General features: G+C 38.4%; 1 protein-coding gene and 1 pseudogene across 1 annotated transcript; both read left to right on the plus strand.

Annotated features, from left to right (window-relative positions):
- The first annotated feature begins 10,887 nt into the window (after nt 1-10,887).
- Nucleotides 10,888-12,884, plus strand: LOC129636008 (olfactory receptor-like protein OLF2). Its single transcript, XM_055559287.1, has 2 exons — nt 10,888-10,953; nt 12,117-12,884. Exons 1-2 carry the CDS (start codon nt 10,888-10,890, stop codon nt 12,882-12,884), a joined length of 834 nt encoding a protein of 277 aa, XP_055415262.1.
- A 3,553-nt stretch (nt 12,885-16,437) lies between these two features.
- LOC129636325 (olfactory receptor-like protein OLF1) lies at nt 16,438-17,331 on the plus strand (annotated as a pseudogene).
- The last annotated feature ends 8,661 nt before the right edge of the window (nt 17,332-25,992 follow it).

Raw genomic sequence — 25,992 nt, forward strand, 5'->3', positions numbered from 1 at the left:
ATTCAGCTTTCATGGGGTTTTTTGGTTCTTCTTTCTCATATTTTAAGATTATGCTGCTTTACATATTTACTGTCTCAGTCCTAGTATCAGCCACATATTTAAAGAGTCCTTGTTCCTTTTTATTAAAGAATGTTAATAAAAATTTGAATGTGGGTACTTAATAATCTCAGAAGAAAATGCATGCAAATACATATGCATGCATCCCAGACTATACATACACATGGTTATGAAGATTTTCACATGGAGCTATGTGTTTCTGTATTAGGCTAAAGATAGTTTATAATGATGTCTCCAACCGATTTCTTATGACACAGGTATTATAACTTTTTCCCTTTGACTGCCTGTAACTTCCCACTCCAGTGGTAAGAAACTTGGCTTCCACTACTTGTCATTTATCAAATTCAGTGCTTGCTCCATTCGATGACTGAAACGGTACATACACATACTGTAACATACAGTCCTGTTAGCTACAACCCCTGTGGAAAGAACTTACAGAGCCCATTGTTTATGTTTGGTATATTTTGCCTTTGGCCTGCAGATTCTATTCATTTCCACAGTGAACTTAAGTCAGATAATTTTGTCCTAACACTAAGAGTGGCTTTAAAAATTTTTTCTTCTTCTTCTTTTTTAATCTCTTGGCTGTGTTGTGGCATGTGGGATTTTAGGTCCCTGACCAGGAATTGAGCCCACCTCTCCTGCATTGGCAACGTGGAGCCTTAACCACTGGTCCACCAGGGAAATCTGAAGCTTTTCATATATTTCTCAATCTGTTAGACTCTTTGTTAAATTCTGCATTCCAGTCTTTGACACTCCCATACCATAAAAAAATAAATGTTAATAGGTAATAATTTACTTGTTGGGTTCTGAAAACAAAAATCTATGTGCTTAGACAAATGCATAGTGGTGGGTATTCATCACTAAAATACCATATGAAATATTTCAGCCACATATTCCATAAACTGTTTATCATGTCTGTTTTACCTTTTCTAAAATGTCTTATAAGGTCATACAGTGTGTAGCACTTGAGGCTGGATTCCTTCACTTAGTAATATAAGTGTTAGATTCATGCTTTTCTTTTTATTTTTTTTTAATAAATGGGTTGGGTTGGTTGTTCATTTCTTTATTTCTCTGAATACTATTGTATTGCATTATATGAGAAGAAAAATAATTTTCCCTCTACCCTCAATGTTCTTCATTGAGATGCTCCATTAGGAAGGGAGATGGATTGGAGAAAAACAATCAGAAGTCTAATATATGCCATCCATACCTCTTGTATAGTTGAAAGATACATGGGAAAACTAAGTCACTTCCTGAAATGGTCCAAGACTTTACCTTAAATGCTATCATCAGCTAAGAATGAAAGAAGGAGGTTAGGGGATGGAAGAAGCCATTTAAGGGAGATTATTAAGTGAAGCACAGTGAACAAAGGTATGGTGGTTATGCAGATGAACATCCAGGTCCATTCCATAGATCTTCTTGATATTTAGTCAAGTCATTTAGTCAAATCATTCTTGATATTTAGTCATCCTCCATTTCCTTGTCCAGAGAGGGACATATCCTACAGGTGGAGATATCCTTAATAAATGTAAATCTACTTCATAAAATGGCATTTCTACTTGGTTTTCAAAAATTCTCTGGGGGCTGCTTTTTTTTTTTAATTAATCAGTCTAAAATAATCTTTTTGTCAAATGGGCATATTTTGGATGTGCTGTTTTGTGCTCCCCTTGAAATGTCTGTGCCTTAATTTACCTGTGAATGCACATCTATGGAAGGATATCCTGATATGTTAAAGTTTTTAATTATTATGAATTATGAATAGCACTCTTGTACATTACTTGATGCTAGTTTTTATTTCAGCTTTCCAAATCAGTTGTCTAAATACAAGAGGTGCACTTCTTGATTCCTAAGGTGAGACTCTTTAGATTTGGAGAAAAGTGCCAAGCTGTCTTCCAAAGTTGACTGTACATACATTCCACCAGCATCTTGAGGATACGCTTGTATGCTTATTTACAATCTTTTTATCTTCTTTGGCCAGGTGTGTGTTTCAGTTTTCACCAAATTTGGATACTGTGGATACAGTCTTGAATAATCGAACTTTTCTAAGAATCTGTCCATTTCTTCCATTTATCAATTTTATTGCCATATAGTTGTTCATAATAGTCTATTATAATCCTTTGTATTTCTGCATTGTCTGTTGTAACCTCTACCCAGGTGCAGGGTCTGGGAGGTGGGTTCATCCTGGAGACTGTGTACGTGTGACTCCAATAGAGGGTCTAGGAGGTGGGGTCACCCTTGAGACTGTGGACATGTGAGCCCAGGTACAGTACTGAGAGGTGGAGTCAACCTGGAGACTGTGGACGTGTGAGCCTAGGTGTGGATTCTTGGAGGTGGGATCACCGGGAGTATGGACTTGTGAAGCCAGGTACAGGGTCTTGAGGGTGGGATTACCCTGGAGACTGAACATGTGATCACTGGTGCAGGATGTGGGGAGGGGTGTCACCTTTGAGACTGTGCATGTGTGACCCCAGGTACAGGGCCTGGGGAAGGGTCTCACCATGGAGACTGGATGTGTGACCCCAGGAAAAGGTTCTGGAGTGTAGGATCACCCTTGAGACTGTGGATATGTGTCTGCAGGTACAGGGTCTGGGAGGGGGTAACCCTGGAGACTGTGGAAATTTGACCTCAGATGGAGGCACTGTGAGGTGTTGTCACCCCAGAGACTGAGGACATGTGACTCCAGGTTCAGAGTCTGGGAGGGGCGTCACCCTGGAGACAGTGGACATGAGACCCTGGGTGCAAGATCTGGCTGGTGGGGTCACCCTGGAGGCTGTGGATGTGTGAACCCACAAACAGGGTCTTGAGTGTGGGGTCACCATGGAGACTGTGGACATGTGATCCCAGTTGCAGGGTGTAGGGAGTGGGTTCACGATGAAGACGGTGGATGTGTGACCCAGGTTCTGGTCTGGAGGATGCAGTCAAATCCACTGATTTGACTGTAAATCCACTGATCTACAGTTTAAGAAACAAGGATGTGAAAACTGCACTGAAAAGAGCAATTGTCACTAAATTACGTTTTTACCCAAAATGATTTATTTAAAGATTTTGATAGCTAATGTTCAGGTACTTTGACTGAGTCTGGTAATCTCACCAATATAACTTCTAGATATTTTCTATCGCTTATCTTTATGCCTAAAGTGAATGTGGGGGTCAGAAATTACTTATCTTCATTGCTTCTCTAAACTAAGGAAGAATAGTAATGGGTTCACTTTGCTATTTTTTAGAAAAGATGTATTATATCTCTTCTCTGTTCATGTGTATGCTTCAGAGAGATATCATGGGCAGAGCAATCCTTCTTCCCACACCAATTCAACTTGTGGTCCAAATATTCCAGTAATTTTTTTAAAAACAATGGGATTAATAAACTTTCTCCCTCAAAAGTGAAAGTTAGTGGGTTAAAATGTTTGTTTTTGCCTTTCTTTTGTAATAGTAACACATGTTCCATCATGACACTTAGTAGTACTTAAGTAATAAAAAAAAAGAAAGAAAGAAAAGAAACACCTCCTACCTTAACTCAAAGTTTCATAAATACAAGACCCTAGCCTGTCTTGTTCCAAAGCTTCTTTGCTATTTAAAATACTTGGTTTCATGATGCCATTCAGAAACATTTAATAAATAAATGAGTGTCCCTTGAAAAACCGATGCAGAAATGAATTTTGCCTATTTTTGAAATTTAAAAAAAAAATTCTATTTTTAATAGTTTATTCCAGAATATCTATTTTAGACAAAATTCATTTATGCGTCTATCTTTTGGCATAGGTTAAATATGTATCAGAGGCAGGGGTCATCGGATGTAGAGAATTTCTCAATCTTCTATTCTTCATCATTCTGCCCTGATTACATCAGCGGGAACAACTTGATAGTAACTACATGAATGGGAGCTGGGGGCAATGTACCAGGACCCTCTCTAAAGCTCACTAGAAAAGAAGACTCCATCTCTTTTCATGTGCTCATAGCATTATTCTTCTTAAAATTAGAAAAAAAAACCTGGTTAATACAGTTGCAGTTGTAAAGGAATGGTTATTAAAAAAAATTGTGTTCAATGGGGAAAAAGTAGCATTTGCATTAGTATTCCATTTTAAGTACTTATATTTGCTCTCTGTGTATTTGTGAAATAAACAGGAACTGTATTCTTAACAGTTTAAATAGTGGTGATTGCCAAGTAGGTGGATATTAAGTAATCCTCACTTTGTAACACTAAATTAAGCACTTAGGCTGTTCTCACAGTAATAAATTAGCAGTTAATCCATTTATGAAAAACATAACATTATATTAAGTTGTCATGACCTCTCACTTTATTTTATATCATCAAAAATGAACATGGAGTCACTCTTTTCTGATTCCAGGAGGATGGGATAATGAGTTATACAAGGTTTTCAATTTAATTTCTTTTCTAATTCTATACATCTTATTAGTCATAAAACTGCTGAATATTATGTACTTTAAAATATCATAAGAATAAAGCAACACATTAAAACATAATTATCAGCAGGTTATTTGCTTCCAATTACTGATTGAATTGAGTTTTAACACAAAAGTATACATTACTCTAAAATATTTTATTTTATATTCCAGATAATATATTTGCTGTTCATAGAATATTTCACATATCAGGAAATTAATTACAGTCCAACTCCTTCCACATTCAATTTACTTTAATAAAAACATACTAAACATATTCATGTCTATAAAAATTAAAACTTTTTGTGTTGCATAAAATTAGATTCAATGACTATCTTTCACATATATGTTTAATGTTCATCGCAGCACTGTTTATAATAGCCAGGACATGGAAGCAATCTAGATGTCCATCAGCAGATGAATGGATAAGAAAGCTGTGGTACATATACACAATGGAGTATTACTCAGCCATTAAAAAGAATACATTTGAAGCAGTTCTAATGAGGTGGATGAAACTGGAGCCTATTATACAGAGTGAAGTAAGCCAGAAAGAAAAACACCAATACAGAATACTAACGCATATATATGGAATTTAGAAAGATGGTAACAATAACCTTGTGTACGAGACAGCAAAAGAGACACTGATGTATAGAACAGTCTTATGGACTCTGTGAGAGAGGGAGAGAGTGGGAAGATTTGGGAGAATGGCATTGAAACATGTAAAATATCATGTATGAAACGAGTTGCCAGTCCAGGTTCGATGCACGATACTGGATGCTTGGGGCTGGTGCACTGGGACGACCCAGAAGGATGGAATGGGGAGGGAGGAGGGAGGAGGGTTCAGGATGGGGAACACATGTATACCTGTGGTGGATTCATTTTGATATTTGGCAAAACTAATACAATTATGTAAAGTTTAAAAATAAAATAAAATTAAAAAAAAAAAAAAGATAAAGAGACATCCCTTAATCTCTTTACCCTTGTTTTTTTTTTTTTAAACTCTTTTCTTTAAAGACTGCTTTAATAGGATTTGCTGGTTCTGTTTGTGTTTAATTTTAAGAAAATTATCAAGCAGTAAGCACTCAATGTTCTGTCTGATCAAGTATAATGTAATTTTCTAAAGACTATTTGGATGACTTTTTAAAGTATGAAAATATAGTGTGTATATCTGTGCCTGTGTATATGTGACAATTCTGCTGTATGTATTAATACTCACTACAAAAATAAGTGTGTGGCTTGATCTTAACTGGCAGCAAATTTAACCTAGTTTGAAGTCATCTTCTTCAGCATTCTATGAACTGAAGAAACAATAATGGAATTGGGTCTGAAATTGTATTTCAGCTCACTAGCAATGTGACTTCCAACAAATCACTTTTTCTCTTTGGGACATAGTGTCTACTCTGCTAAAAGATGGGCTTAGACAGAATAATCTTTCTTCTCTATTCCTGCTACCACATTCTGTAGCTACATTGGTATGAACCTGTCAAGGCAATAGCCAATTATATTGGTGGGCGTGTTTTTTTCTCTTTAAGCATTATCATAATAATAGAATATGTGATTTCTCTAGGCCAGTTAGACCTTGGATGAAAGTGGCAATCATAAGATAGTCAGCATGTGTTTCAGGGGTCCTAATGCCATCAAGCTGGACCCATTAAATCATTATTTCATTCTGCATTTTCTTAAAATGGGTAACTGGACATGGAATAACAGACTGGTTCCAAATACAGCTTCCTACTGTCTTACATACCTCCCTTCATTCATTTTGCCTGTGTGACCCCTACCACTGCCTTAAGGGTTTCTCAAGGAGGCTTCAGGGCTCTAGGTCCCTTACCACCAAAACAGCTTCACTTTAATCAGTTTTATATATTGGCCTCCCAAATAAGATATCTCTGAAGATTTTCTGCTAACAACAGTTTGAAGATTTAGATTAAAAAATAAATTTTAAAATGCAACTTTTGAGCACCTGAAGGTAGAGGAAAGCCACTTTAAATTTTTCTTTAGATAGAATTTATAGGTAATCTTGGAGAAGGCAATGGCAACCCATTACAGTATTCTTGCCTGGAAAATCCCATGGGCAGAGGAGCCTGGTAGGCTTCAGTCCATGGGGTCGCTAAGAGTCGGACACGACTGAGCTACTTCACTTTCACTTTTCCAAATAGGAAAAGGAGTACGTCAAGGCTGTATATTGTCACCCTGCTTATTTAACTTCTATGCAGAGTACATCATGAGAAACGCTGGGCTGGAAGCACAAGCTGGAATTAAGATTGCCTGGAGAAATATCAATAACCTCAGATATGCAGATGACACCAGCCTTATGGCAGAAAGTGAAGAGGAACTCAAAAGCCTCTTGATGAAAGTGAAAGAGGAGAGTGAAAAAGTTGGTTTAAAGCTCAACATTCAGAAAATGAAGATCGTGACATCTGGTCCCATCACTTCATGTCAAATAGATGGAGAAACAGTGGAAACAGTGTCAGACTTTATTTTGGGGGGCTCCAAAATCACTGCAGATGGTGATTGCAGCCATGAAATTAAAAGACGCTTACTCCTTGGAAGGAAAGTTATGACCAACCTAGATAGCATATTGAAAAGCAGAGACATTACTTTGCCAACAAAGGTCCGTCTAGTCAATGCTATGGTTTTTCCGGTGGTCATGTATGGATGTGAGAGTTGGACTGTGAAGAAAGCTGAGTGCCGAAGAATTGATGCTTTTGAACTATGGTGTTGGAGAAGACTCTTGAGAGTCCCTTGGACTGCAAGGAGATCCAACCAGTCCGGTCTAAAGGAGATAAGTCCTGGGATTCTTTGGAGGGAATGATGCTAAAGCTGAAACTCCAGTACTTTGGCCAACTCATGCAAAGAGTTGACTCATTAGAAGAGACTCTGATGCTGGGAGGGATTGGGGGCAGGAGGAAGAGGGGATGACAGAGGATGAGATGGCTGGATGGTATCACCAACTCAATGGACATGAGTTTGGGTGAACTCCAGGAGTTGGTGATGGACAAGGAGGCCTGGCATGCTGCGATTCATGGTGTCACAAAGAGTTGGACATGACTGATCTGATCACTACCTGACCTGGAGAAGGAAACGGGAGCCCACTCCAGTTTTCTTGCCTGGAGAATCCCATGGACAGAGGAACCTGGCAGGCTTCAGTCCATGGGTTTGCAAAGAGTCAGACACAACTGAGCACAAACACACACACACACACACACACACACACACACACACAATCATTACTTGAAGATTCATGATAAACATGTAGAAAATCCTAAAGACATCAGCAAAAAAGAAAACTATTAGGACCCATCAATAAATTCAACAGAGTTGCAGAATAAAAGTCATATACAGAAATCTGCCCTAAATTCAGCTATTAGTTTACCACTTGAGTACCATATATGTCTCTGAATAGCTATTTTTGTATCACCCTTTGATGTAGAGGTTAATAAAATGATTGTTAAAGGAAAGGAAAGTGAAGTCGCTCAGTCGTGTCCGACTCTTTGCGACCCCATGGACTGTAGCCTACCAGGCTTCTCTGTCCATGGGATTTTCCAGGCAATAGTACTAGAGTGGATTGCCATTTCCTTCTCCAGGGGATCTTCCTGACCCAGGGATTGAACCCAGGTCTACCACATTGTAGACAGATGCTTTACCGTCTGAGCCACCAGGGAAGTCCATAAGGGAACTTAAATGCACGTCACTTCATCAATATTTTTATTTATAAAAATAGTTTGGTTTTGCTTCGCTAAACATAGTGGAAACCATAAGATGAAATATGATAACTCTTTAATACCATTATAATTATAAACTGAATATAAACCTCTGGTGTAAGATCATCAAAGAAATTAAGTAACTGAGGATTTCAATGGTGTCCTGATGAATCAAATTAGTTTAGAACTGGACCTAGAAATTCACTGTTTTTCTTCCTGCAGAATTCATTTAGAGAAAAAAATAAATGATTTTATATGTGTGAAATTATACAAATAATTAAAATCTTGTTGCATAATATGTGACTTCAGAAATGAAATCACAGACAGTTAACGAGGAAAAAAAGGTGTTGGTTAGTAACATACCATTGAAAAACTGTTATATTCCAAAGTAGGAAGGTGAAGGAGATTGTTTCAGCAGTAAAGAAACATTAAAAATAATTAAGGGTAAACAAATTAATAAATAATCAGTATATTTAATAAATCTGTTAATTTCATAAATTTAGCAAGAGAAATAATAACAGATAAAATAATTAAGTGGAGAGTCCATTTAGTTTCATTATATGTCTGATTTGACAGGAGGAAGATGATGTAGACTCGGGGTCACAATAAATCATACTAAAAACTCATTTAACCATCCTGATACGATCAATTTGCTTCAAGTGTGAAGAATTAAAGTTCGGCCTTTTCTAAAGTTGTAACAGCATTCATGGGGGAAAATACAAAACTAGAAATCTAATTAATCTCATGCTTGCATAACACAGAAGAGTGAGGGCAAATGCCTTAGAGATTTAACTCCCAACTGTCACTAAGTAAAAATTAAGTGTGATCTGTCTATACTGTTCACCTGCAGAGGCAAGCACAGGAGAACTTGCTCATCGCAGGTAGGTTTCTGAGTTGCCAAATTTGAAGAATGAAGAATAAGAACCTTAAATTTCAAAAACTAAGGAATCAAATATTTAGAGACTTGTAAATGAACACTGTATTCACTTGTTTCCTTTGGTTAATAATCTGTAATCTAATGGAAAAAAATTGTATTTTTAAAAATTAATTTATTTATTTTAATTGGAGGCTAATTATTTTACAATATTGTGGTGGTTTTGCCTTACACTGACATGAATCAGCCATGGGTGTACATCTGTCCCCCATTGTATTTCTTATTAAAGCAGGACAAATCAGATTTATTTTGATTAGCAATTTTATATATGTATATCTTAAACAAAATTAAGGGGAAAGTTGGATTTTTTTCTAAGCACTGTGAAAAGGTACAACAAAGATTTAAGTTTTTTTTTACTATTTTAACAGTAAAAAGTGTCATCTTGTTCGTGTTGTGTGTGCTCAATTACTCAGTCATGCTGACTCTGTGACTGCAAGGACTGCAGCCCAACAGTCTCCTCTGTCCATGGGGTTTTCCCGGCAAGAATGCTAGAGCGGGTTGCTATCTCCTTCTCCAGGGGATCTTCCTGAGCCCCAGATTGAACCCGTGTCTCCTGCATTGCAGGCAAAGTCTTTGCCGCTGTGCATAATGACTTATTACAATACTAATATTATTAATAACTTGTGAAAATTCAATCCATAAAAACCACATACCATATTTACTCAAGTCTAAAGCAAAATCAGTTCATCATTCATACTCCAAATCTCATATATCAACAGAGTGCATGCACACACAAGCACTCACGTGCACATACGCATAAACCTAAACACAAATAGAAGCTTATATCAAATATATGTTTGTTACTTTGTCCCATCTATTTTTAATGAACAAGCCAGGTTAAAATCTAAAGGGATGAAAATGCATTAGCTAAAGCTTTTTGTTTCTGCTTGTTTCTAGAATTTTTCTTTATCTGGTCAAGAGACATGTCCTTTGGCACCAGACTGCTCCTGCATGTAAGTAATAATAATGTGGCAAAGCAGTAAAATATTTCTAGAGATAATTTTACTAAAATATATCTAATGCTCAATATCTACATTAAAAAGTAGAGCAGAGACAATAATACCATATTGTTCATTCTTTCAAAATCAGAGATAAGTTCATTCTGTCATTATTTAATACACAATAATAAGCAAATTGGGCTCCCCAGGTAGCTCAGTGCTAAGGAATCCGCCTGCAGTTCAGGAGATTGGGGTTCTATCCCTGATTCGGGAAGACGCCCTGGAGAAGGAAATGGCAACCCACTCCTGTGTCCTTGCCTGGTAAATCCCATGGACAGAGGAGGCTGGTAGGCTTCAACATTGAGTTGAAAGAGCCAGACACGTCTTAGCAATTGAACAAGCAAACGAACAAATAAACACATTATGATTCTTAAGTACTCAAGAAGTGTAATCACTTGTGTTCTTAGTTGGATAGGTATCTTTAAAATATAAGGTTGAATACTCCAACCTTATCTTTAATTAAAGTGTTACTTTCATATTATGTTTGACATGCAATGAGCTTTCAGTAAAGAACTGATTGCTGAGATAAAGCAGTGAAGGTTCCAACTAATCACATACATCATAGATGACATCCAAATTTAGAGTCAGACTTTCTCAAAACCCCTATCCCACAGTTAACCTTTTAAAATCAAATACTGGGGAAATTTGTATGGGCTATTTTCTCAGAATAAAATGAACTGGAATTAATTTTATCTGATTTACAGATAATATTTTGTCTCAAAAAGAGTGAAAACATTGATCTGTCATTGTCTCAGTCATTTCTGGAGCATTTTAACAAGAAGAATAAAGAAGAATGGATGGGGAAAATTGCACTTCCTTGAAAGAATTCCTTCTCTTGGGAATTAGTAGTAGCCCTGATCAAATTGCCAACATCCGCTGGATCATAGAAAAAGCAAGAGAGCTCCAGAAAAACATCTATTTCTGCTTTATTGACTATGCCAAAGCCTTTGACTGTGTGGATCACAATAAACTGTGGAAAATTCTTCAAGAGATGGGAATACCAGACCACCTGATCTGCCTCTTGAGAAATTTGTATGCACATCAGGAAGCAACAGTTAGAATTGTAGACGGAACAACAGACTGGTTCCAAATAGGAAAAGGAGTTCGTCAAGGCTGTATATTGTCACCTTGTTTATTTAACTTATATGCAGAGTACATCATGAGAAACGCTGGACTGGAAGAAACACAAGCTGGAATCAAGATTGCTGGGAGAAATATCAATAACCTCAGATATGCAGATGACACCACCCTTATGGCAGAAAGTGAAGAGGAACTCAAAAGCCTCTTGATGAAAGTGAAAGTGGAGAGTGAAAAAGTTGGCTTAAAGCTCAACATTCAGAAAACGAAGATCATGGCATCCGGTCCCATCACTTCATGGGAAATAGATGGGGAAACAGTGGAAACAGTGTCAGATTTTATTTTTCTGGGCTCCAAAATCACTGCATATGGTGACTGCAGCCATGAAATTAAAAGACGCTTACTCCTTGGAAGGAAAGTTATGACCAACCTAGATAGCATATTGAAAAGCAGAGACATTACTTTGCCAACAAAGGTTCGTCTATTCAAGGCTATAGTTTTTCCTGTGGTCATGTATGGATGTGAGAGTTGGACTGTGAAGAAGGCTGAGTGCCAAAGAATTGATGCTTTTGAACTGTGGTGTTGGAGAAGACTCTTGAGAGTCCCTTGGACTGCAAGGAGATCCAACCAGTCCATTCTGAAGGAGATCAGCCCTGGGATTTCTTGGAAGGAATGATGCTAAAGCTGAAACTCCAGTACTTTGGCCACCTCATGCAAAGAGTTGACTCATTGGAAAAGAGTCTGATGCTGGGAGGGATTGGGGTCAGGAGGAGAAGGGGAAGACAGAAGATGAGATGGCTGGATGGCATCGCTGACTCAATGGACGTGAGTCTCAGTAAACTCTGGGAGTTGGTGATGGACAGGGAGGCCTGGCGTGCTGTGATTCATGGGGTCACAAAGAGTCGGACACGACTGAGTGACTGATCTGATCTGATCTGATCTGTAATCAAAGTGACTCTATTTACCACATTTCTGGTTGTTTATCTTATTATTCTTGTTGCAAATCTCAGGATGATCGTTTTAGTTAGAACAGACCCCCAGCTGCACACATCCATGTACTTTTTCCTCAGCCACCTCTCCTTCAGTGACCTCTGCTATTCCACAGCCATTGGACTCAGGATGCTGGCAGGCTTCCTCATCAAGAACAAATCAATCCCCTTCTATGGCTGTGCTCTGCAATTCCTGATCTTCTGTACCTTTGCAGAGTCTGAGTGTCTACTGTTGGCGGTCATGGCCTACAATCGGTACATGGCTATTAGCAACCCCTTGCTTTATACAGTCAAGATGTCTGGCAAGGTGTGCTCCCTGCTGATGGCTGGGGTTTATATGGTGAGAGTTATGGATGCTTTGATAAATACAATATTAACCTTCCACTTATGTTTCTGTGGGTCAAATGAAATTAACCATTTCTCCTGTGATGTCCCTCCTCTCCTCTTGCTATCTTGCTCAGATACACAGGTCAATGAATTAGTGATATTTATCATTTTTGGCTTCATTGAACTGATCACCCTCTCAGGTCTTTTTGTGTCTTACTGTTACATCATCCTAGCAGTGATAAAGATCCACTCTGCTGAGGGGAGGTTCAAGGCTTTCTCCACCTGCACCTCCCACCTAACTGCTTTGGTAATTTTCCAGGGAACTCTGCTCTTCATGTATTTCAGGCCAAGTACTTCATACTCTCTAGACGAAGACAAAATGACCTCCTTGTTTTAGACCCTTGTGATTCCTGTGTTAAATCCTCTGATTTACAGCCTACAGAACAAAGATGTGAAAGAGGCTCTGATGAAATGTAAAAATAAAAAACGGTCCCATTGAAAATTTGCTCGTATACATCTTCCTCCCAATGTTACACAATAATTTATGAAGATCAAAATTGGTTTGACTAATGTTGTATGATTCCGTTTGTATTTATACTATCTTCCAATCCTAGCAATATGTATGATTTCCGAAATGCCACAGGTTTCATTTTATATCTTAAACCTCTGTTTAATACTCCTTATTTGTGGAAAATTTTCAGACTCTTTATTTGTCAAATTTGTTTTTCTTCAGTCTTTATATGTGTTTTTTTTTTAATTTTCTGAAAGTATTTTCTAAGTTGCTGTTGCACTCTATGTGGGCTTTATTTCATCGTGACTCCATCTGCTTTTCTACTAATGAATTTTGCCATATAACGAAAGTGACCAATGTCAAATAATTATTAAAATTATTTCTAACAGACTGTAATTACAACATAATATAAAAAGCCTTGCTGCTGGTCAGTCACTGTGTCCAACTCTTTGCAACCCCATGAATTTAAGCATGTCAGGCTTCCCTGTACACACACATAATCCTAACATCATTTTTATTTAAAAACTAAAAGCCAAATAGTGTAGAAAACATCCAGTTATCCCTATGGAATGTAAATATGTTGAGATTTTTGCTGTTTTTACAAAATCTTTGTTTCCTGAATGTGTTTAATGGAGAGTGTTTGTGTGTCTGTGTAAGTGTGTGAGGGGGAATGGGTATGCATTTGTTTTCTAATGTATTGAATGAAAACAAACGTCTACATAAGGATTGGTGAACTGGGAATTAGGAATGCTTGCAGATCAGAAGCATTCACTGTTTCTTTTTTTTTTTTTTTTTAAACTTTACATAACTGTATTAGTTTTGCCAAATATCAAAATGAATCCGCCACAGGTATACATGTGTTCCCCATCCTGAACCCTCCTCCCTCCTCCCTCCCCATTCCATCCTTCTGGGTCGTCCCAGTGCACCAGCCCCAAGCATCCAGTATCGTGCATCGAACCTGGACTGGCAACTCATTTCATACATGATATTACACATGTTTCAATGCCATTCTCCCAAATCTTCCCACCCTCTCCCTCTCCCACAGAGTCCATAAGACTGTTCTATACATCAGTGTCTCTTTTGCTGTCTCGTGAATAAGTATAATATTGGGCATTAAGGTAGAGGGGGGCCAAAGGCAAACTATCCTAAAGGTCTATATTCCATGTGCAATCAGCTTACTTGTATGAAATATCAGATGGTAAATTACATCATATCTGGTACTTATTCCCGAGAGACTAAGGGTTCACCACCCAGGGACCAGACACAGAGATGATTATATAATCTGGGTCAGGCAGGAGGCAATGCTGAGCCCTCCCACAGACAGAACGGCATGCAATGAACAAATCAGGAGTTCTGGGACATGCACTGATATCTTTGCTGTTTCTTTGATTTATATTTGAGAGTTCCTTATTTTTTAATGCTTTTTTGAAAGAAAGTATTTTATATAAACAAAGGAATATATGAAATAGTACACACATTTTTATTTTAGTTAGTTGTACATCTTGTTTATTTTAAATGCATATAAATAGGGAATATAAAAGGAGCAAACATGAATTATGGAAATGGTCAGATGTCTTTTACTATTTTACAAATTTATCTGTTATACTATACATTATGTATAACATACATATTATATTTCTATAAATGCTTTAAGTTTTAAAGGAAAGTATTTTTGCTTAATTATGTCTTTCTAAGCAGATATATGAGTTAAGTCCTAGGGTTGAAAACCTGCACAGTGATCACTAGACCACTGTTCCAATGTGCTTCTCTATCCCTCATCTACATGCAATTCCTGTTTTTTAAATTCTCCTAGAACATAAGAGGACAAGTGGAGGAGAAGGGAATGGCAGAGGATGAGATGGTTGGATTTGGTGATGGACAGGGAAGCCTGGCATGCTGCAGTCCATGAAGTCACAAAGAGTCAGACCCAACTGAGTGACTCAAGTGACTAACTGATGACATTATATATCACATAATTGGTTTGGGTAAAATATAACAGTGGGACATAGAATTCCATTGTCCTTCCAAAGACACGTAGTTCTTAAACCAAAGAAAGGCAGAACTGAGATACTGAAGAGAAATCTGGCTCAAATAAAATAATCAAACAGTATTAAAATTTTTGTGTGTGTGTGTGTGCATTTTCTTAATGGTGTATTTTTTTAAATTTTATTTTATTTTTAAACTTTACATAACTGTATTAGTTTTGCCAAATATCAAAATGAAATTGCAGTAGGGCACAGCTCAGATGTGAATGTCTTTGAGGTTACAGAAGTGTGACCATGAGAATATTTATGTTATGTGTCTTATGAAACCATTATGGCAGAATACAAAGTGTGGAAGAGAGTAGGTTAGGGCAGAAAGGACTCACGCAGCAAGCCAAGCCTTCTGCCTTGCCTCTATGACCCTTGCTACCAGCATCTCTGCAACTGGATCTCAAATGCTCTTCATCATCTCCCCAATATAACTGCAACTTCCAAGCAGAAGAATGGTCAGCGCTGGCATGTTACTCTATGTGCATCTCAGCACTTAGTTCATAGAGCCCCTTCCACCCTCTTATACAAAAATCACCACCCTCTCTGTCCCAGCGGTTCCTGAATCATGAACCATCTATCTGTCCTATAATGAGGTTGGAGGGACTTGAGAGGTTAATGGGGAAGTGAGGACTTCTTATATTCAGAACTGGCTATAGTTCTGCCCTCTCCACAGGGGGAATAAGAAAGCAATATATTCATCACTTGTGCTTCTTACTTACTACTCTTCTCTAACACAGGGTATAACAACATTTCTACATCATTGAAAAATAAAACAAACCAAAAAACCCAGCAATCTTGTCAAAAGACAAGTTATGCAAACCACCCAATTATCAGATCCTTGCTTCACTCAGAGCACATCATTTTGTTAGTATCAGACAGAAGTAGCAAAGTGTTAGTCACTCAGTTGTGCCTGACTCTGTGACTCCATGGACTGTAGAGACCACCAGGATCCTCTGTTCATGGAGTTCTCCAGGCAAGAATATTGGAGTGGATAGCCATTCCTTTCTCCAGGGTATCTTCCTGACCCAGGGATCAAACCCAGGTGTCCTGCATTGCAGACAAATTCTTTACCATCTCAGCCATCAGGAAAGCCACAAACATGGTCATAAATACTACACAAGTTGGATTGGAAACAGTCTGATTTAGGTTGGATGAAAGGGCACTGCAAAACTATACAGTGCTTTGCAAATGGATTGTTGTCAATTTTTTTTTTCATTTAAACAAAATTGGAGAATATTTCTGAGTCTGTTGGCCTCATGCAGTCCTAGGAAGGTCTGTCTCTTTTCTTGATTACTTACATCTACAAAAGGACCAGGGGTTTAACTATAATGATAGTAAGTTGACATATTTACCCTCCATTTCCATTTCCTCTTTCACAACCAGGGATTTCCCAACAGATCTGAGTGATGACTGCTGAGAACTGCAGTGTGGCTACTAACTTCACATTTCCAGGGCGTTCAGACAGAAGGCACGTGCAGCAGGGGCTCTTCGTGCTCTTCCTGCCGGTTTATGGCGTAACTGTGGTTGCCAGTGTCGGGATGATCCTGCTGATCAAGGTGGACCCAAGACTGCACACACCCATGTATCATTTCCTGAGCAATCTTTCCTCCTGTGATGTCTGCTACTCCTCTGCTGTCTCTCCCAAGATGCTGGCTCATTTCCTATCTGAGCATAAAAGGATTCCATTTGGCTTGTGTGCTATGCAGATGTATTTCTGGGGGATCTTTGCAGATATGGAAAGTCTCATGTTGGCTGTCATGGCTTATGACCTTTATGTAGTCATTTGCAATCCACTTCTTTATACAGTTTCCATGTCCAGAAGACTCTGTACCCAGCTAATATCTGTTGTCTACGTGGAAGGTTTGGTAGATTCAGCAATCCACACCTGTTTTACATTTTAATTATAATTTTGCAGTTCTAATGTCATCAATCACTTTTTCTGTGACTTCCTGGCCTTGCTAGCCTTATCCAGTAGTTGTGTTGTGGGGACTAGCATTATCACTGTCCTCCTCTCCTACAGCTACATCAAAGCAACCATCCTTAGGATGAACTCAACCGGGGGGAGACGCAAAGCTTTCTCTACATGTGCCTCCCATTTAACCGCTGTGGCTATATTTCATGGCACGCTCCTGTGGCATTTCAGACCCAGCTCCAGTTACTCCATGGACACAGACAAAATAATCTCTGCCTTCTACACAGTTGTCATCCCCACGTTAAACCCACTCATCTACAGCTTAAGGAATAAGGATGTGAAAGTTGCCATTAAAAAAGTAATCAGTACTAAATTGTGTTCTGAGTGATACAGTGTTTTCAACCAAAACTATATATGTAAAGATTCTGAGAGCTGAAGTTCAGGTACTGATAGATTCTTGTAGTCTCACCATTACAGTCTTCTGGATATTACTCATGAGTTACCTTTGTGCCTAAATTGAGTGTTGAAAGTAGTCATTGGTCATCTTAATTTGTCTCCAGACTAAGAAAGGGGAGCAATGTGCTGTTTTTAAGAGAGGGTCTTTTTTATATCTCTTTCCTTGGGTAAGCCTCCTGTGAGATAGCATTCATCAAGCTATCCCTCCACCTATGTCAATTCAACTTACCATCCTATGATTCCAGTATATTTTTTAAACAATATGTTTAATAAATTTGCTCAGCAATAAAAAAAAATTAGTGAGTAGAATAGTTTTTTTGTACACTTTTTATGTACTTGTATCACTCTATAACTGTGTCATCATAGCATGTAAAATTGTAGAGGCAGTGAATAAATACTTTTATATACAAAATAAATTCATAAATAAATAAGAGTAAACATAAAACCATGTGTTGTAATTAAAACTTCGATAGATGCAAGTTCCTTTCCTTTCTTGTTCATCCATTATCTATTTTGATATTTATATTGCTGGGCTTCAGAATGCCATTCAAAAACACTTATTGAATAAATGAATGAGGACCCCTTGCATTATTAAGCAAAGGAGTCCTTGTAAATTTACTAAATACACTAGCAAGAACCCCTCCCTTTATTTCACTTTATTCTAGTACATTTACTGTGCCTTCCAGATGGTAAAGAACCTACCTGCCAGTGCAGGAGAAATGAGATGTGGGCTTGATCCCTTAATGGGGAAGATTCCCTGGAGGAGGGCCTGGTAACCCACTCTAGTTTTCTTGCCTGGAGAGTCCCATGGACAGTCAAGCCTAGTGGGCTTTAGTCTATGGGGACATTAAGAGTCAGGCACAACTGAAGTGACTTAGCACACATGTGTATTCAGTGTAAAAGAAATACGTCTCTGTTTCAAGCCTCCAGACTCAGTTGAATGAGTAACAGACACAGGGATCACAGGGATTGACAGAACTTCATGAATACTCTATTCCTTATAATTCTGCCCCAATAATATCACTAAGTAACCTTAGAATCATGTGCACTAGATTGCTATTACACTTCAGAGACTGGTCATCATCCTGTGGATGTTCTATCTTGTCAATGTTGCAGAGAACAGATACGGTGCTCTTCACAGATGCACAGAAACTCATGATTAGAAGTTGGAGGATGAAGAACCTGGTCTTCTTTAAAGGTCACTGGAAAAGACAACTCCACCTCTTGAGGTGTTCCTAGCATTAGCCTTTTGTTGTCGTTGTTTTTAGTCACAAAGTTGTGTCTGACTCTATTGTTGCCCGCCAGGCTCCTCTGTCCATGGGATTTCCCAGGCAAGAATATTGGAGTGGGTTGCCATTTCCTTCTCCAGGGGATCTTCCCAACCGAGGGATTAAACCCGCGTCCTTTGCATTATTAGGCTGATTCTTTACCAGTGAGCCATTACCTCAGTTAATATTAAAAAAAAAAAGATAAAAAGCCCAATTGCTATCTTTTAAATGAAAGAGAAAGTTATCATCTTAAGTATTGGTATACAGGAAAATAAGAAACAAACACAAGGTAATGTTTAGAATTGATTATATTGCAATGATTGATATTGGCTCTCTGTGTATCTGCGACATGTACTGGGACTTATTCTAAACAGAATTTTAGTAGTAGTCATCAAAATATGGCTTTTCCAGTCATCATGTACAGAGGTAAGAATTGTACCATAAAGAAGGCTGAGTCCAAAGAATCGATGTTTTTGAACTGTGGTGCTGGAGAAGACTCTTGAGAGTTCCTTGAACAGCAAGATCAAACCAGTCAATCCTAAAAGAAATCAACCCTGAATATTCATTGGAAAGATTGATGCTGAAGCTGAAGCTCCAATATGTTGGTTACCTGATCCAAAGAGCCAAATGTTTGGGAAGGACCTTGAATTTGGGAATGACTGAAAGCAGGAAGAAAAGGGTACAACAGAGAATGAGATGGCTGGGTGGCATTGCAGACTCAATAGACATGAGTTTGAGAAAACTCTGGGAGATGATGAAAGACAGGGGAGCCTGGTGTGCTGCAGTCTGTGGGGCTGAAAAGAGTTAGACACGACTTAGTGAATGAACAACAAAATATGCCGTGAAACGTTGGGACCAGATGCCATGATCTTAGTGTTTTGAATGTTGAGTTGTAAGCCAGCTTTCTCACTCTCCTCTTTTACCTTCATCAAGAAGCTCTTTAGTTCCTCTTCACTTTCTGCCATCAGAGTGGTATCATCTGCACATCTAAGGTTGTTGATATTTCTCCTGGCAATTTTGATTCCAGCTTGTGATACATCCAGCCCAGCATTTCTTATGGTGTATTCTGCATATAAGTTAAATAAACAAGATGACAATATACAGCCTTGTCATACCCCTTTCCCAATTTTTAACCAGTCATTTGTTCTATGTCCGGTTCTAACTGTTGCTTCTTGACTCATATGCAATTTTCTCAGGAGACAGGTAAAGTGATCTGGTACTCCCATCTGTTAAAGAAAGTAAATAAATAGTCTTGTTTATGCTTCAGGGACAAAGCAGAGCAGGCCTGTGACCTTGCTTCTAACCTACCTGGGCACTGCCCTGACTGGGAGTGACCACTATGGGTGCAAGACTTGCAGCCCCATAGATAAGATGGGGGAGGAATCCTGAGATAGTTGAGACCCTGGAGGGGGCCTGGCCAACCAAGCCCCAGGCTTTGCCACATTCCAAGTTTTCCATGGCAAAGCCAACAGCATTATCTTGAAACCAGGCTTGCAGTTTGGTCCCAGATTGATGAATGTATCCGTTTGAGTCTGTCCTGGGATTATAAGTCGAAATCAGGACAGTCTTTGAAGTCTCACCCACAGAGCAGAGCGGAGGTACTGCCTGGGACCTTTTCCCAGTTGGGACTCCAGATGTCCATGACATGGGACTTCCCAGCGCTGTTTGAGTCTGGAGGTTGGTCAAAACCCAATTTGCTGATGTATCCTCTGCTCTATTAATGTTAGTATCTTGAAAATAAGCTAAATAATTGTCTAATAAATATCTGCATTATATATTTGTATATAACGGGTGGGTTACTTTGTTAACAAATCCTTTGAATCTGAGAAGGAAGTGAAAACTTTTGGCAAAACACCATCCGTTCTAAGATTTTTCCACAGATTTTTGTGATCCATAGTCAAAGACTGTAGCACAGCCAGTGAAGCAGAAGCAGATTTTTTTTTGGAAATTCCCTTGCTTTCTCCATGACCCACCTATTTTCTTTTATAACTTCAAATAATGGATTTTTTTTCTCAGTATATTTTATATATCAGTACCTCTTAATTATTGTCCAAACCCCTTCCACATTCAATGTACTTTGTTAAAAACCTATTAAAGATAGTCATGTCTATTAAAAATAAGCTTATTTGTGTTATGTAAAATTGTATTCTCTGGCCATCATTTACATTTAAGGTGCTGAGGTGCTTAGTCAGTCAGTAGTGTCTGACTTTTGCTGAGCCCATGGACTATAGCCCATGAGGTTCTTCTGTCCATGTAATTCTCCAGGCAAAAATACTGGATTTCCTTCTTTAGGAGATCTTTCCAACCAGGGAATGAACCCTAGTCTCCTTCATTGCAGATGGATTCTTTACCATCTACCCACTGTATGTTTAAGGGAAAAAAGATAGACTTTACTTTGTTCCTTTAACTTTTTATCTAATGACACTGTATTAATGCCTTTACATATGATAAGGAAACCAGGATTTTTTGCATTTGTTTCTGTTTATTTTTGTTTTAACGTAATGATTAAGATGTGAGAGAGGTGAGTATTCAATCTGGATTTTTTTTTTAAGGTGGGGTACAGTTGCTTTACAATGTTGTGCTAGTTCTGCTGTGCATTAATCAAATCACCTATGTGTGTACATATATCCCCCCCGCCCCAACCCTCCGCTCTGACACCACACCCCTCTAGGTCACCACAGGGCATCACATTGAACTCCCTGTGCTGTACAGCAGGCTCCCACTCGCTATCTTTTTACATAAGGTTGCACAGCATATAAAGCTTCATAACTCCCTCAGGGACGAGCCCTGAAAAGAGATGGCATCATTCACAGCACCAGGTCATGAGTGGCGTCTTCAGGACCCATCTTTATCCACTTCAGAGGCAAGTCATCCAGGGTTTTAGATCTCACTACACATCCCATCATCATATCATGTTTGGAGTTCTTTGCCCTTAGAACTGGTTTTTCAGGACCCTGCATTCACTCATTGTCCCAGCTGAGCAGAGGTTACTTCACAGTGATCTACGTTGGACACACCATTCCCAAGTCAGTCCAAATGCCTGAAACAACCCTAACGATGCAATTCCCTGGTTGCACCTTGCCAAGAAGCAATTTGGCTAATAAATCCCAGAGTACTTTTCTTATGTAATTCTCTGGTCCTGCCCCAAGGGCCATGGTTGAAATGGCACATTTAGCTGCAAAGGAAACAATGTCTATCTTTTGTGATGAACTCACGCACTTAGGACATTTCCTGTTCCATATTTAGGACAAGACACTTGATTCTCATCACCTTATGGCTACCATTCCATTCTTCCCCACCGAAAGCCAGCATTGCCCACACCTCACCTTCACAGTGATCCGTATTGGCAAAATTCTACTTTTAATTTCTATTTTATATTGGGTTAGAGTTGATAAACAATTTTGTCTTAGTTTCAGTCATACAGAAAAGTGATTTGTCATACAAATCCGTGTATCTATTCTTTTTCAGATTATTATCCCATATAGGTTATTGCAGAGTATTGAGTTCCCTAAACTATAGAGTAAGATCTTGTTGATTATCTACTTTATACCTAGTAGTGTGTTTATGTTGATTCCAACCTTCTAACTTATCCCTTCCTCTGAAAAAATTACTGTTAGTTTCCACTGCAATAAATGCAACTCTGATGTAATTTATAACACAGCATACATTTTCAATACTGAAGGCTTTCTTCTCTCTTGCTAGTTCACCCTCTCCCTGACTACTCAACCTCAACTTTGAGTTTAATACTTTATATTGTCCAGTCCTATTTCCTCTCTGAGTCATTTGTCAGCCTCTCATTAAGGTATCATCCCAACAATTTTAGGCTTAATTTACTGTCTGTGACTCCCATTGCACGGCCTCCTTCAGTAACTGTGTGTAATGAGATTGTAACTTAGGTCAATTCTTTTCTCACAGTTCTTTCCTTCTACTCTGCAATTGGTATCCCCACAAATAAGCATAACCAGGGTTGGTGGTTAGGTCATATACAGAATGATAGGAGCCATGAGATCATACTGGTGGAAAGTTAGTTAGCAGAGTTTGTTGAATCAAAATTGTAACAGCTCTCATTGATTTGATAAGTATGTGGCTCTTTCTTCAGAGGCAGCAAATTTAACTTAGCTTGAAAACCTCTCTAGAAATAAGGTATGAACTGGAGAAGCAATTTCACCAGCATTGTGTCTGTATAAACACTCAACTTGCAGTAACTGTCACCTTCAACAAATCACTTCCTCCATGGGCCTCATTTCCACTGGTCAAAAGAGAGTTATGAATGCAATAATCACTATTGAACATTCCAGCTACCACTTGCTGTATCTATGTCAATATACCTCTATCAATAATTTCTATTTGGGATGATTTAAAAGGTATAACAGAGGGATGTGGTTCTCTCTCTCTCTCTCTCTCTCTCTCTATATATATATATATATATATATATATATATATATATATACATACATACATACACATATAGCAATGGATGGAAAAAATTACATCTCCAGTCCAGTGGGTTACAGGAGGCCCAATCCCATCAATCAAGCCCAATTAACTGACCTATACAGAATTTTGACATTAAGAGACATTTCGTTAAAAAGGATATTCATATAAGTTGATTTCCAGCTTTTTGTGTCATCAGGGAATCAGATATTCTACACAATGGACGAGGATTGAAAAGGCAGACAACAACAGTGTTGTTTAAGATGTGGAAGGGCTTCCCTGGTGACTGAGATGGTAAAGAATCTGCCTGCAACAGACCTGGGTTCATTCCCTGGGTCAGGAAGATGCTCTGGAGAAGGGAATGGCACCCCACTCCAGTATCCTTGACTGGAGAATTCCATGGACAGAGGATCCTGGTGGGCTACAATCCATAGAATTGAAAAGAGTTGTGGAAAACCCAGACGATTCACACTGAAAAGTCATAGTGGAGGTGTGAATTGACATATTTTATAGAAAACTGTATGAATATTTACTAAATCTAAATTTTATTTTTTAATTTTAAATAGATAGTTACCTATACAGTATTGTGTTTAGGGACATCATTGGCATCAAGGAAGTTTGTTTAGATACAGATTTTTCATCTCAATTGTTTGTCTCTAAAGTCTTGCATTTTAAATTCAACCCTCAGTCTCTCCCTCCATGTCCTCACGATTCTAAAAGGTATTCCCTATTAGTGCCCAAACCTTTGGGGAAGCAATTCATGTTATTCAATTGTCAGTAGCGTACTGCTATATGTTACAGATTTAGGGAGAACTAGCCCTCGTGGCCTGGATGGGCAGTCAGGTTTGTGAAGATAAGATGGGGTTCTGTCTAAACAGAGTGTAGCCTGAGAAAGCATGGTATTCTTAGAGAATGAGAAGCATCTGAGAAAAATACATCTGGAAAGAAATCAGGTTATGGTGACGATGATTGACTTCACTCCCTCCAAATACACACCAGAGAAATAGAGAATGGAAATAAATTCTTAATGACCACAAATATATCATCGTTTTATACATACATGCTGAAATACTTTTAACAATTACATGGGGGTTTTGAGATTTTTCTTGTCAATATCTGCCACAGAAGTACATTTGGTATTTTCATATTGAGGTCATCACATAAAGAAGAGAATACACTAAGGAAAAGCATTAATAATTGTAACAGAAATCTCTTTTATGAAAATTATTAGTTTAATTGAATTTTGTCTGAAGGATATTCTAGCTTTATAGACAGCAAGGGGAAATACTATAACAGTAAGCAATATGAAGACATAAACAAAAATAACTGAAAATCATTTGTTTTGTATTTATTCCAAGTTAGAGCTCAGAAGAAATATAAAACTTACTGAATTACTGGAATGCATAACCTGGTACATGCCTTGCACATCTTTTCTTGTTTGCTCACATTTTGCATTTACACATCTGTGACAATTAAATCAACTGCATTAAGACTGAAGTTGTAGAGGTAATATACATGACTATAGTACATTTGGGAAGAATATTTATCACCTATAGGTGTCTAAAGAACAAGTAGCAACCTGTGCTCAGAAGTATACAGCAATGACCCACGTGTGATAAAACACTACAATAGATGGATAACGCAGAGATCACCTCCTCAAAACTGTCAGGTTGTACAATGGCAAGGGACACCACTTTACTTCCTATTCCTTCCTGAAACTGCAACGAAGTGGTCCCCCACATCACTTTCTCTTCACCCCGACACTGATTATTTTCGAGTCTGTGTAATGTAACTAAAACAGATGCCCTCCCAGTGTGACAGCGCTTCCTAGTTGCCCCTCTGCTCTCCGTCACTGCTGGATTCCTCCTTGGTTTAGAAATGGGACTTGTATGATCCATCAGTCCTCCCAGAAATCTAACAGCCATATGTCATGGTTTTGTGAGTTTTCAAGTGTCACTTTAACATAAACAAGCCATAACATCTGAGAAACTACTTAGAGTTATATTTTAAGACAAATTTGTTTCATTGTGCTGTATTCAGGAATCTATTTTTGAGGTATTTCTATGGAAGTAAAGAAACAATGTCCCACAGAGTTGCAGAATATTATTCCCTCTGGGCTTCAATTTCTGTTTCATATTATGAAGCTATTACGTCAGGTTATATGTGATAATATGTCAAATCTATAACATGCAGTGAAAATTAGATAATATAAAGTGAGTACAGGTGAAAAAGCAAAAATTGCAAGTTTTAAGTCATTTTAATACTGTTTGCTCCTGAACATCATTTATAGAATTTATTTATTTATTTTTGTGATTTGAATTCTATTTATTTATTTATTGGCCTGCCATGTGGTATGTGGGATCTTAACCCACGCCAAGGGCGCCAACTGGAACCCTCACCCTCTGTGGTGGAAGTGCAGAGTCTTAACCACTGGACCCCCAGGGAAGTTCCCACATAGAATTTATTTTAAGAAATATCTGACTTTGATAAACTCTGTTGTTGTTGTGCAGTTGCTAAGTCATGTCCAACTCTTTGCAACCCCATGGACTGCAGCATGCCAGGCTTCCCTGTCCTTCACCATTTCCTGGGGTTTGCTCAAACTCCTGTCCATTGAATCGGTGATGCCATCCAATCATCTCATCCTCTGTCATCCACTTCTCCTCCTGCCTTCAATTTTTCCCAGCATCAGGGTTATTTCCAATGAATCATCTCTTCCCATCAGGTGGCCAAAGTATTGGAGTTTCAGCCTCAGCATTAGTCCTTCCAATGAATATTTAGGACTGATTTCCTTTAGGATGGACTGGTTGATTTCACTGCTGTCCAAAGGACTCTCAAGAGTCTTCTCCAACACCACAGTTCAAAAGCATCAATTCTTTAATGCTCAGCTTTCT

The sequence above is a fragment of the Bubalus kerabau genome, chromosome 21, assembly GCF_029407905.1.
Source record: "Bubalus kerabau isolate K-KA32 ecotype Philippines breed swamp buffalo chromosome 21, PCC_UOA_SB_1v2, whole genome shotgun sequence".
NCBI lineage: Eukaryota > Metazoa > Chordata > Mammalia > Artiodactyla > Bovidae > Bubalus > Bubalus kerabau.

Bases quoted from the DNA above. Each gene is read 5' to 3' on its own strand.
- LOC129636008 (XM_055559287.1), top strand. From the start codon at position 10,888: ATGGATGGGGAAAATTGCACTTCCTTGAAAGAATTCCTTCTCTTGGGA. The intron at 10,954-12,116 runs CAAATTGCCAAC...ATCTGATCTGTA, and splicing joins GAATTAGTAGTAGCCCTGAT to ATCAAAGTGACTCTATTTAC.